At 42.0% G+C, this 13924-nt stretch overlaps 1 protein-coding gene across 1 annotated transcript in view; it reads left to right on the forward strand.

The window, feature by feature from the left end:
* msh4 (mutS homolog 4) overlaps window positions 1-13924 on the forward strand; it is a 61723-nt gene that overhangs the window by 5262 nt on the left and 42537 nt on the right. Inside the window, exons 2-7 of the mRNA XM_078408075.1 lie at window positions 3204-3396; window positions 6822-6932; window positions 7849-7964; window positions 10762-10935; window positions 11820-11992; window positions 13740-13807. Coding sequence (XP_078264201.1) covers window positions 3204-3396; window positions 6822-6932; window positions 7849-7964; window positions 10762-10935; window positions 11820-11992; window positions 13740-13807 — 835 coding nt within the window. The remainder of the gene's footprint in view (window positions 1-3203; window positions 3397-6821; window positions 6933-7848; window positions 7965-10761; window positions 10936-11819; window positions 11993-13739; window positions 13808-13924) is intronic.

Consider the following 13924-nt stretch of genomic DNA (forward strand, 5'->3'; position numbering starts at 1 on the left):
ATACACTACATCCACTGGCTCCCCTTCATCTATTTTACTTGTCTCGTCCTCAAAAAATTCCAGAAAATTAATCAAGCATGATTTCCCTTTCATAAATCCATGCTAACGAGGACTTATCGTTTCACTGCTATCCAAATGCACCGTTATTACATAGAAAACATTGAAAATAGGTGCAGGAGTAGGCCATTCGGCCCTTCGAGCCTGCACCGCCATTCAATATGATCATGGCTGATCATCCAACTCAGTATCCCGTACCTGCCTTCTCTCCATACCCCCTGATCCCTTTAGCCACAAGGGCCACATCTAACTCCCTCTTAAATATAGCCAATGAACTGGCCTCAACTACCTTCTGTGGCAGAGAATTCCACAGATTCACCACTCTGTGTGAAAAAAAACACAGAGAAAGTCTGCTTTCCTGTTCTTGCCACCAAAGTGGATAACCTCACATTTATCCACATTATTGACTCCAGCATCTTTCCCACCTCCGAAGTCAGGCTAACTGGTCTGTAATTCCCCGTTCTCTCTCGCTCCTTTCTTGAAAAGTGGGATAACATTAGCTATCCTCCAATCCACAGGAACTGATCCTGAATCTATTGAACATTGGAAAATGATCACCAATGCGTCCACTATTTCAAGAGCCACTTACCTGAGGACCCTGGGATGCAGACCATCAGGCCCAGGGGATTTATCATCCTTCAGTCCCATTAGTCTACCCAATACTATTTCTCACCTAATGAAAATTTCTTTCAGTTCCTCTACCCCCCTAGATCCTCTGTACTCCGATACGTCTGGGAGATTGTTTGTGTCTTCCTTAGTGAAGACAGATCCGAAGTACCTGTTCAACTCTTCTGCCATTTCCTTATTATGTTACCCATAATAATTTCACCCGTGTCTGCCTTCAAGGGATCCACATTTGATTTTGCTACTCTTTTTCTCTTAACCTATCTAAAGAAGCTTTTACTGTCCTTCTTTATATTCTTGGCCAGCTTCCCCTCGTACTTCATCTTTTCAGCCCGTATTGCCCGTTTTGTTACCTTCTGTTGTCCTATGAAAGTTTCCCAATCCTCTGGCTTCCGGCTACTCTTTGCCGTGTTATACATCTTTTCTTTTAGTTTTATTCCATCCCTAACTTCCCTTGTCAGCCACGGTTGCCTTCTACTCCCCTTAGAATCTTTCTTCCTTTTTGGAATGAAATGATCCTGCGTCTTCCGGATTATGCCCAGAAATTCCTGCCATTGCTGTTCCACCGTCATTCCTGCTAGGATCCCTTTCCAGTCTACCTTGGCCAGCTCCTCTCTCATGCCTTCATGGTCCCCTTTGTTCAACTGCAACACTGACACTTCCGATTTAACCTTCTCCTTCTCAAATTGCAGTTTAAAACTAATCATATTATGATCACTACCTCCAAGCGGTTCCTTTACCTCGAGTTCTCTTATCAAATCTGGTTCAATGGACAACACTAAATCCAGAATTGCCTTTTCTCTGGTAGGCTCCATTACAAGCTACTCTAAGAATCCATCTCGGAGGCACTCTACAAACTCTCTTTCTTGAGGTCCAGAACTAACTTGATTTTCCCAGTCTACCTGCATATTGAAATCCCCCATCACCACAGTGGCATTACCTTTCTTACATGCCAGTTTTAACTCTTGCTGCATCTTACATCCTACATCCGGGCTACTATTTGGGGGTCTGCAGATGACACCAATTAGTGTCTTCTTGCCTTTACAATTCCTCAACTCAATCCACAGTGACTACCTCGTCATTCCCTATGTCCTCTCTTGCAAGGAACTGAATTTCATCCCTCACCAGCAGAGCTACCCCACCGCCTCTGCCCACCTGCCTCCATCACAGTGAAGGGGTGTTTGGAGTCACTGTGATGGACGTTTGTGTTGGGGTCGTGTGTCTTGTGTTCTTTTTTTTTTGTGTGACTGCTATGTAATTTCGTTCGGTACCTTGGTACCGAATGACGAATAAAGCTCTGTATTCTGTATTCTGTCCTTTCTATAGGATGTATAACCCTGAATATTAAGTTCCCAGGCCCGATCCTCCTGCAGCCACGTCTCTGTAATCCCCACAATGTCATATCTACCAACCTCTAACTGAGCCTCAAGTTCATCTACTTTACTTCTTATACTTCGTGCATTCATATACAATACTTTCAATTCCTTACTCATCTCACCCTTCGCATCGATCCCTATTACACTTGGCCATACTGTCCTATCCCTTTGTGAGCTTTCTTTCCTGTTAATTCTGGGGTCATTAACTATTCCTTTACTCTCTTTCCCTTTAACTCCATCCTTGACTATCCCATTTGACACCCCCCCCCCCCCCCCACTTATTTAGTTTAAAACCACTCGTGTAGCAGTGGCAAACCTACCTGCCAGAATGCTGGTCCCCCACCTGTTAAGGTGCAATCCGTCCCTTTTGTACAATTCCCCCTTACCATCCTCGAATCCCGCCTGTGGCCGCAGAAACCCCTGTCCGTACCTCTCACAATGGGGTCTCCTACTACCACGGCGTTGCCTGACGTCGGCCTCTTTGGTTTTGGCTCAACAGCACTTTTTGCTTCGCAGGCCAGTCTGCCGCTCAGTGTGGTAACGTCTTCTTCCCTGACAGCTTCCAAGTGGGTGAACCTGTTCTCAAGAGGCACAATGCCCGGGGACCTTTGCACTCCAAGTTTCCTTCCTTTTCTCACCATCACCCACCTTCTCTCTTCCAGTACCTTTGGTGTAACAATCTCACTGTAGGACTTGTCAAGGAACAACACAGTTTCTCGGACGAACCTGAGGTCATCCATTTGCTTTTCCAGTTCCCCAACACGGTCCTTCAGGAGTTGTACCTGGATACACTTCTCACACTTGTAGCAGCCAGAGGCACCAGCAGTGTCCCTGACCTCCCACATCCTGCAAGCATCACATTGAATCAACTTGCATGACATTTCGTTCTTGCATCTCGCACTCTCAAGCGTTTGGTGTGGTGTCCTCCCTCAGCCAAAGACTCGCAGCCAAAGACTCACACTTTTCTCACAGGGCAATTCCCTCGACAGGGCCGCACCCCTTGAGCAAGCCTTGCTTATATCAGTTGCTAAATTGACTAATTGTCCAATTTACCAATCTTCAAATCTACGCCGAGATTAAATAACTTTTGGTTACAAAACTGCAAAATTGTGGCGAGTGTAGTGGATAATATTATTCCAATGCTAGAATCTTAATTACTTTAAATACTTTTCACACAGTTACCTCATCTTCTGCGGTCTCAGTTCACGTTGCTTCTGTAATTGTGGCAGTGGTAGAGGGACGTGGGCTTGCTCGGGGTGAAATAGGAATGGCCAGCGTCGACCTGAAGACTCCAGAATTAATATTATCCCAGTTTGCAGACAACACCACATATGCTAAGGTAATAAATATGGTCATTAGTTTGGGTGTCAGTGGTTAAGGGGACAAGGCAGGAGAATGGGGTTAGGAGGGAGAGATAGATCAACCATGATTGAATTACGGAGTAGACTTGATGGGCTGAATGGCCTAATACTGCTCCTATCACATATGAACTTATGATTAGCATCTCACAAGCACCCATATAGCTGCTACTCTGCTCTTGAAGTTGATCAAGGGATGGGCAATAAACATGACATTGGTGGAGTGGTGCAGATGTTTCCATGGAGAATCTCCCATGTTCTGATAAAACATGTTCAATCATCTAACATATATAGCAAAACCTATTGAGAAACTACTTCCTCTGGACAGAGGGCCAAGGACCACAGTACCCTGATTTAAAATGTAGAACCAAAAGGACCAAGGGGCCTTTATGGCCATCTTAATACTCTAATGAACAACTTTGAACTTGAATGGTTTCTGGAAATATGGCGAAACTTGTGTACTGCCTCAGTGTAATCCACTGTTCTTACATTCTTGTAATTTAGTATGATTGTGCTTATGTATAGTAAGATTTTATTGAATTGTAAGCAAAAAAGGAGATCATTCATTATAAATAAAAGTAAAGACAAGGATAAATTGTATTCCTTAACTGTTACTGTTGACTCGTCTGCTGGGAGCAGTGCTGGTTGTGCAGTCTCACAACAGCGGGAAGGAAGGACCTCCTATATCTCTCCTTCACGCACTTGGGGTGAAGGAGTCTGTCACTGAAGGAGCTACTCAGTGCAGTGACAGTGTCCTGCATGGGGTGGGAGTCGTTGTCCAGCAGCGATGTTAACTTTGCCATCATCCTCCTCTCTCCCACCGCCTGCACTGAGTCGAGGGGGCAACTCAGGACAGAGCTGGCCTTCCTGACCAGCTTGTCAAGTCTCTTCCCTTCCGCCGCTGAGATGCTGCTGCTCCAGCAGACCATTCCATAGAAAATGGCTGATGCAACCACCGTGTTGTAGAAGGTCCTTAGGAGTGCGCCCTGCACTCCAAAGGACCTGAGTCTCCTTAGCAGATAGAGTCTGCTCTGGCCCTTTTTGTATAGCGCATCGGTGTTTTCGGACCAGTCCAATTTATTATTGAGGTAAACACCCAAAAAAGTAACAGGTGACATAATAGACAATGAATAGACCTTAACAATCTAAGACTAATATTGTGAAATACATAATTCAATTGCTTGGGTATATTTTATACCGTGTTTTAAGCTAAAATAATGCTTGATAAAAAATATATCACATATGGAGATGGGTGGCCTGTGAAAGAGTTCCTATCACTGACAGATGCCGTGTGTATCGCACACAAGTACCTGCACCGATTTGTGGTCCTGGATGTATGTGAGTTGTTTGTTTGACGTTATGGGTATCTCATACCATAAACAGCACAGAACTGGGCACTAAAATTAGAATACTGTTAGAACTCAGTATGCAAGACAGTATTTGTGGAGGTAAAAGGTATAAGTTAGTGTTTTAGTTTGAAATCCTACATCAGGACTGAGGTGAATAAAGACTGTCAGTATATAATAGTGCCAGAATCAGGGGGAGCATGGGTGGTGGGAGGTGAAAGGTAACAGGTTAAGCTAAATAGGGAAGGGATGATAGGCAGAAGGAACCAGGGGAGGTGGTTGGAAAAGAAAAGATGAAATAAAGGGGAATAAAATTAGGTGGGCAGGTGAGTGTGTGCGCGCGAGGACAGCACCGGAGGTGTAGGTTATGAGAAATTGAAAAATCCATTGTTCATTCCATTGGGTTATAAGCTCCCGAGCAGAATATGAAATGTGGTTCAGGCCTCTCCTGGGCTTCCTCACCCAGCTGTAAACATCTGGAATTATAGAATGCTTACATAACCTTTTGGCTCATTGTGGCCACATAGCTCTCCACCAGAACAACTCTTTAGTTCCATTCCTGGCCTCCTCCATAATCTTGTGAATTACTCCTCATATTATATTTACACAGTTCTTTCATGAAAGGAACAATTGATCTTGGTTTCACTACATTTGCAGTTAATCATCTCCTTAACTGAATCTAATTTGCCTCAACTACTCCCTGTGGTATCAAGTTCTGTATTCTCAGTGGGCTCTAAAAATTATTTTCAGTTCCTCATTAGATTCTTTGGTGACTATTTTATGTCGATATTTTCGGTCTAAACTCGAGGTGCAGACGGATGTTTGGTAACATGATAGTACTTGCACGCATCACTTCATTTCAGGTAAAACCAAGTAGCTCAAGTGACAGTGACACAACACTCCCAGATGAGCTCATTCCTTTCTGTGTTCATTTCGAAAGAATGAACAATAATGTACCTTCACGAGCCCCAACAGTCCCTGACTACATTATAGTAGTCTCTGAGGCTGAAGTCAGAAGATCCATCTTGAGGGTGAACCCATGGAAGGCGTCCAACCATGATGGTATGGCTGCCATGTTCTTTAACTGCTCCAGTGCCATCTTCAAAATTTTCTCTTGTCACCACCTGTCAAATTAATGTATAGTAAGAATTGACTGGATAGCATACACAGCTTTTTATTGCATCTCAGTACACGTGGCAATATTAAACCAATACCAATATATGAAATAGGGAAAGACAGTTAAGACTAACATAAGAAAAATAGTTCTTATGTAACGGAATCGGAAATGCACTGCCTACAGATGTGAAAGAGGAAGGTTCCATTGTGGCCTTTGAGTGAGAAATGGATAAATATACATTGGAGAATAATTTGTGAGACAATGGAGAAACGACTGGTGGGTTGAACCTGTGGGCTGTTAGGGAGATAACTGGTGTGGACATGAGGGGGTGAGTGAATCTTAGAAACATAGAGGTCTGAAACTGATCCCTTCAGCCCACCCCGTCCACGGCCATGATGCCTACCTATGTTAAACCCATTTACTTGCATTAGGCCTATATTCCTCTCTGCCTTTCCCATCTGAGTATTCAAATAACTCCTGTGTTTAGTTTTAGTTTAGTTTAGAGATACAGTGCGGGAAACACCCAATGAGTCCACGCCGACCAGCGATAAACCCGCACATTAAAGCTATCCTACACACACTAGGGACAATTTACACATACACCAAGTCAATTAACCTGAGAATGTACCAACTCCGTACAGAAAAGCACCTGTAGTCGGGATTGAACCCGGGTCTCCAGCACTACAAGCACTGTTAGCTCTATCGCTGCACCACCGTGCCACCCCAAATGGTGCTGTAACCATTCTATCATTCATTGCCATGCTGCTCAATGATGCGGATCATTTATTCATTAAGCTTTGGTGTGTTTGACTATGGATGAAACATATACAAAATAAAGTAAGTATTAAACAGTATAAAAATCAATTCATATTTTTCAAAATCCAATTGATTTGAATTACTATTACATTGCACAAGAACACACTGCATTCTGTTTGTGTTACAGGTCATTACCAAACTACAGATTTTATCTCCTCTTGAAATTATAATGCCAAATACTACTTGTGATAAAGGAGGTGGGACCAAACTGTTCACTCTTGTCACAGAAAACTTTAAAGTAAGCATGATGTAGAACCTCTCAACAATAATTCTGGTCTATGCTTTAGATAATGTAATCAGTGTAATAACTGTTTTTAATAGTGCTTTTATATTCCTTTGAGATCTCTGTGTTCCTCCATTTCCGACTTTTATAAGTTTTTAAATTCCCATCACCACTGGTAACCATCCTTTCAGCTACCTGGATGTTACCTTCTGGAATTTCCTTCCTGAACTTTTCCATATCTTTCTCTTCCTTTAAGAGTGTCCATAAAACCTGTAGACTCTCATGTCATGGAGCATTAATGTCGTTGGCTTCCCTCTTACAGCAACAAGCAACAATATACATTTATCACAAAAAGCTGGAGTAACTCAGCGGGTCAGGCAGCATCTCAGGAGAGAAGGAATGGGTAACGTTTTGGGTCGAGACCCTTCTTCAGACTGATGTCAGGGGGGGCGGGACAAAGAAAGGGTGTATTTGGAGACAGGAAGACAGTAGGAGAACTGGGAAGGGGGAGGGGAAGAGAGGGACAGAGGAGCCATCTAAAGTTAGAGAAGTCTGAAGGAGATCCCAGAGTTTAAGGCCCAGGCACAGTTGCCAATGGTGGAGCAGTTAAGGTTAAATGATTTGGTGTGAAAATTGAAGATAGAAAGATGTTAAAAGGTTGCAGGGTGGGATATATGATGGAAGATGGCTCCAGGAGGAAAGTTAGACATATGATGATTTATGATTATTAGGACGTACTTGAAATTAATGCACTGGAGATCTTATGCTGATTATGCACTTAAAATTGTATCATAATATGTTTTGCTTCTGTGGAAACAGCGATGCTAAATCTGATGGAAACTTAGTAGGGAAGTACTTGGGATTATGTGAAGAAAGAAATTCATGTTTTCTCACGAGTTGGAGCGGAATCTTTTCTTTTCTCTTCCCACAGAATGTAGCTCTCAGTACTGTTCAGAGGAAGTACTTTAATGAAACTAAAGGCCTGGAGTACATTGAACAGCTTTGCACGCCTGAATTCAGCACGGTGCTAATGGAAGTTCAGATGAAGTATGGAATTAAGTTTTGTATTTAAATCAACTGAATCTCTGTTAATTTTTCGAACTGCAAAATATTTTTGTTGGATATCTTTACAGCAAAAAGAATGAATTTTAGTCACCTTTCACCTCCAATCTGCTTTACAGCAATTAAAACAAATCTTTTGTCCCTTTTACATCTATTGCATCACAGTCCACGTGCAAACCTTACATTTGTCTGTAGGGGTGGTTGGATCAAAGGCCTGAGTTTTTCTGGACATTCTCACAACAGTAGCAGTGCTTTTCTCAATCAGCAGCTGATTACTGGTGAATCTGTCTTCGCACCTGCTACTCTGTGAGGAATAACCAGCGTGAAAACAGTCAATCCATTGCATCCACACTGACCACCAAGCACCCATCCATATCAGTCTAGTCTTACAATACTTCTATCCCGGTGATTCTTGTGCTCATCTGGACATTTCTTAAATGCTCTCAGTGACTCTGCTTCCCCTATCTCAGGCAGCATATTCCATGTACTCTCTACACTGAAAAATGTGCCTCTCTGGTTCACTCTAAATCTCTTACTCCTCATCCTAAAAGTATATCCCCTAGTTCTCTAGTTTTGTCTATCTTTGATGTGGGTAAAGGTTTCCCGCAGCCTACCCTATCAATATTTTGCAAAGTTTTATAAACCTCAGTCATGTCCCCTTTTAAACGCCTCTGCTCAAGAGAACATTCACCTGGTGTCTTTATAATTGAAATAACCATTTGATACAGAAACAGGCCCTCCGGCCCAACTCACCAATGCCCATCAAGTTCCCTACCTGAATTGTTTCCATTTACCTGGATTTGGTTCAGTTCCCACGGACCCTTTCCAAATTATATACATGCGTAAATGTCCTACATATGTTGTAATTGTGTCTGCCACTTCTTCCAGTAGTTCATTCCTCATACCACCACCATCTTCTGTGTGAAACACTCCATCCCAGCCAACATCCTGCTGAGAGCATTCTTTGCATTTTCTCAAGGGCAATAATATCTTTTCTGCAGTATGGTGACCAAAACTGTATGTAGTACATACAATAGTTTACAAATTGGAGCATAGCCCCCTGGTCTTGTATAAAATGCCCCGGCTAATGAGGCCAGTATGCCATAAGCCTTCTTAAGCATGTTATCTACCTCCACTGCCACCTTCAGGTAACTTTGGACATACACCAAGGTCCCTCTGGTTTTCAACACTCCCTAGACCATACATTCATTGTGAATGTCCTAGCCTCAATAGTATTCTCAAATGCATCACTTCAAGTCAAGTATTTATTGTCAACTGCACAACTATGGTGAGGTACAAGTACAATGGAAATCGTGCTTGCAACAGCATCTTAGCCATATAGAATCAGGCAATACACAAAAATATTAATTAGACATAAATTATCCAAAACAGCGAAAGGAAAATGGCTTTGCATAAAAAATAAGACATTAGTGTAAAAACACAATTAGAAAACATGTCCATGGTAGTGAAACGTGGTCTGTGGTGTTCTGTTGCCAAGGTAGGAGTAAGATTGTGCAGGTTGGCTCAAGATGGTGCAGGTAGCTTAGTTTAGTTTTCCTTTCTTTTAGTTTAGTTTAAAGATTCAGCGCAGAAACAGGCCCTTTGGCCCACCGAGTCTGCACAGAGCAGTGATCCCCGCACCACACACACACGGGACAATTTTACATTGATACCAAGCCAATTAACATACAAACCTGTACGTCTTTGGAGTGTGGAAAGATACCGAAGTGCTCAGAGAAATCCCATGCAGGTCATGGGGAGAATGTACAAACTCCGTATAGACAAGTACCTGTAGTCAGGATTGAACCTGGGTCTCTGGCGCTGTAAGGCAGTAGCTCTACCTCTATGCCACCTTGCTGCCCCTGTTCCTGAAGCTCGTGGTGGATTATTAGGTTTCTTACCTCCTGCTCATACGGAGCAGTGAGAAGAGAGCATGGCTGGATGGTGAGGATCCATCTGTAATTCAACATCAATTTGTTGGTAATGCTTGTTTGACCAACTTCATAAATTTTACATTTAAGGTGGACTCAATGCATATTGTTGTTGGAGTTAAATGTTTTATATATCCCTTAGGGGGACCCGGAGGGGGAGGGTAAAGAAGGGATGAGTATTCTGTGGCGACTCTTTTGTGTACTTTGTATGCAAAAACAAAGAATTTCACTGCACCTAGCTAAGCACAGGTGACAATAAAGTATCATCATCATCGTCACTATTTCTAAATTAACCTCATATTATGCATTTGTGTACCTTTACTGGTGCAGTAAAATGTTCAAATGTGCTTCTCTAGGATCTTATTAAACAAAATGTAACACCATTAATAAGGACATTTTCAGAGGGTTGAAAACTTTGATCAGACTTCTAAAGGAAGAGAGACTGATGGAAATGTTGGAGGGAGAGATACTAAACATGGTCTAGGTAGCTGAAGTCAAGGCTGACTTGCATGATTAAAAGAGGATTTGGAGGAGTGCAAAAGGTGATTGATTGATACTATATTGTCACATTGTCACTTGATTGTCAATTGGTACAGTGAGATTCTTTGCATACAGTACGAGTATGCAAGAGTTGTCACATAAAGGGCGCTGACCAATTAACAAAAGTATTCAGTATAGTCCCTCTTCCCTCTCCCCCATCTTCCCTGCCCTCCCATCCCCAGTACTTCTTTGTTCTCTGTGCCTCCCCCCCCCCCACACCGGGTCCCTCCTTGTTCTCGTCAGCGCATCCTCCACCGACCGCCGGGACTCACGAGGCATAACTCGGTTGATGATTTTTCTTACTTTTGCAGGTACTACTGTTTGGCAGCAGCTGCAGCCTTGTTGAAGTACGTTGAATTCATACAGAATATGGTTTATGCTCCAAAATCCCTTAAAGTCATCTTCAAAGGAAGTGAACAGACAGCAATGATAGATTCAGCTTCTGCACAGCATCTCGAACTGATTATTAACAACAGAGATCCCAGGTACATAGGCATGCAAAGGATCAGTCTCCATGATGACAATGAAATAGCTGACCATCTTTAACAGTTAGAAATTTGATGGAAAAAGTTAGGTTGTACTTTTGTTCAATATAAATTCATGGAACTTGAGAATGATGTGGCATAAAACAAAGGCATTTGGAACAACTCTGGCTTCAAAAAGAATTGTCTGGTGTTTCTCCATACCCAGTTTTTACATCTCTTCAAGTATTTATGAAATTCCCTTTTGAAACTTTTAATAATAGTGCTTTCAATTCATTTTCAAATAGTGCAGTTCACAATAATTCACAATATAAATTATGTAAAAAAAACTGCATACACTGGAAACACGAAAAAAAATCAAAATTGCAAAAAAAAAAGCTTTCCATTGTACCTCACATGACATTAATAAACTAAACACTCAATAAATAGACATCATCTGTGGAAAGGGAAACATTTAACGATTCGGGTAAAAGTCATCTTCTTTAGAATTATGAAGCAGATAAAACAGTTAATCTCTCTCATTGTTTCCTCTTCTTTCACAGCATCATTACTTTTGATATCAAATAATCTCTGGTATCCGCTGAATTGCACACCATTTTTTCAGCTTTTTCCATTTCTTTTTACTAGCTATTCATCTTTATCACCATCTGTCACTGCCAAAGCATCTACCTGATAAAATCAACCCAATAGTTCCTTCTCTCTGCAGCAGGATTGCCATTGAGACTCCAGGAATTGAAAACTAATTTTCAGGATTGGCCTGTAGGCAAAAAAAGAAACTAAAAGAAGATATATAAGCTTGAGAAGCTGACTGGCTTCTGATTCCTCACGCTTCATTGCTTTATTATTTGTTTCTTTCTAAAGTAAAAAGTGTTGTCATTTTGTTGCAGAAATAATCACACGCTCTACGGAGTTTTGAATTACACAAAGACAGCTGGAGGGAGTCGCAGGCTTCGCTCAAATATATTGGAGCCTCTTGTGGATGTGGAGACTATTACCACAAGATTGGACTGCGTCCAAGAATTACTAGAGGATGAGGATCTCTTCTTCAGCCTTCAGTCAGGTCAGCCAGTGTATTATTTAATTGTTCGAAGCTTGGAATAAACTGGGATCTGGTGAGGTCACAGGGTTGCAGACACATTAAATGAGAGGAATAAAACTAATTTACACCACTTACCATGATACAACTCAGAAAATATGATGTTTATTTCAGGGGTTTTGGGCATACAAACCATATCAGGGGTGGGTCACAGGAGTTTCATCAGACATAAAACTCCTGTGAACTACCCCTGATGTTTCACAGGAACCACCCACCACTGTTTACTGTATGTCGTGTTGTAACTTGTGAGCAAAGCACCAAGGCAAATTCCTTGTATGCATACATACTTGGCTAATAAAATTTATTCAATTTAATTCAATTCAATAACTTCATACTCAATTACATGGGGCAGGCAACCAAAAGGGTGGGTTTTAAGAGGCATTGTATAGGAGACAGGGAGGCTCCCGGCCAAAGCAGCTGGATATCATTGCCAGTGTTAGAGAGAATAAACACAAAACGCTGAAGAAAGACACAACCACCATTTGCAGTTCCTTCTTACACATTTGGAGGGAATTAATAAGAATAGACAGGAGACTCGAGTTGGAAGTGCAAAGAGCCTAGAAGGTTGCAGAGTTATTTCTTTTCAGTATGGCAGTGTGTTACAGGCAGCATTGTGGTGCAGTAAACGAGTTGCTGCCTTTCAGCGCCTGTAGCACCAGAGACCTAGGTTCGATCCTGGCCATGGGTGCTTGTCTGCATGGAGTTTCTACTTTCTCCCCGTAACCTGCGTGGGTTTTCCCCGAGATCTTTGGTTTCCTCCCACCTACCAAAGGCGTACGGGCTTGTCGGTTAATTGGCTTGATATAATTGTAAATTGCCCCTAGTGTGTAGGATAGTGTAAGTGTGCGGGGATCGCTGGTCGGTCCAGACTCGGTGGGCCAAAGTGCTTAGGGCCTGTTTCCGCGCTGTATCTCTAAACTAATCAAAATTGACAAGCAAAGGAAAAGCTGTCGTGGGAAAAAAAATCAATCTAGGGAAAAAAAGGCATTTTCCACGTAACCCCCCTGCAGTAATCAGACACCATTGTCTCTCAAGAACACAGCTTGTCACTTTCACTGGAGGCGGCAATTGAAATAAACACACTGTCACTTGTATTGACACGTATAGAGTCATAAAGTCATACAGCTTGGTGTATCCCTTCGGCCCAATTTGCCCACGCTGTCCAACCTGCCTCAACTACCTCCTCCTACAGCTCGTTCCATACACCCACCAGTCTTTGTGTGAAAAAGTTACCTATTAAATCTTTCCCCCCTCACCTTAAACCTATGTCCTCTGGTTCTCGATTCCCCTACTCTGGTCTAGAGACTCTGCATTTAGTGCAATGGTACTCTATTACACAATGTAACATGCAGCATTCACTATTTTTTTGCTTGCAATAACAAAAATAAACCTGTAGCAATTAAAAAACACATTTTTGAAAATTCTTCAGAAAAAGAACTTCTGTTATTGCGAGTGTAGTTATAAATGAATCATCTCTTTCCGGGGTAGCCCTTCACCCATTCCTTCTCCCCAGAAATGCTGCCCGTCCCGGTGAGTTACTCCAGCATTTTGTGTCTACCTTCTCGCTATGGAATGTACTGTTACAACATTAAGATTGTCTTCTGCTGATAATGAATTTGTGAGCCATAGATTGATATTATTGTTAAGTTCCATTACTGCATTGTTGAATATATTTTATTATAGCTGTATCCTTATGGGTTTTTTTCTACAGTAATTTCACGGTTCTTGGACACTGATCACCTCCTGTCTGTCTTGGTGCAAATTCCAAAGCAAGACACCGTAGGTTCCCTGTATTATTTTACTTGTTGGCTACTTGAGAGATTTCTCTTCTAATGTACATAGTATTACTGAAACCTGCAATTAGACCTTAAAAGTTTTGATATTTAATTAATATGA

Source organism: Rhinoraja longicauda, chromosome 11 (genome assembly GCF_053455715.1).
Source record: "Rhinoraja longicauda isolate Sanriku21f chromosome 11, sRhiLon1.1, whole genome shotgun sequence".
NCBI lineage: Eukaryota > Metazoa > Chordata > Chondrichthyes > Rajiformes > Arhynchobatidae > Rhinoraja > Rhinoraja longicauda.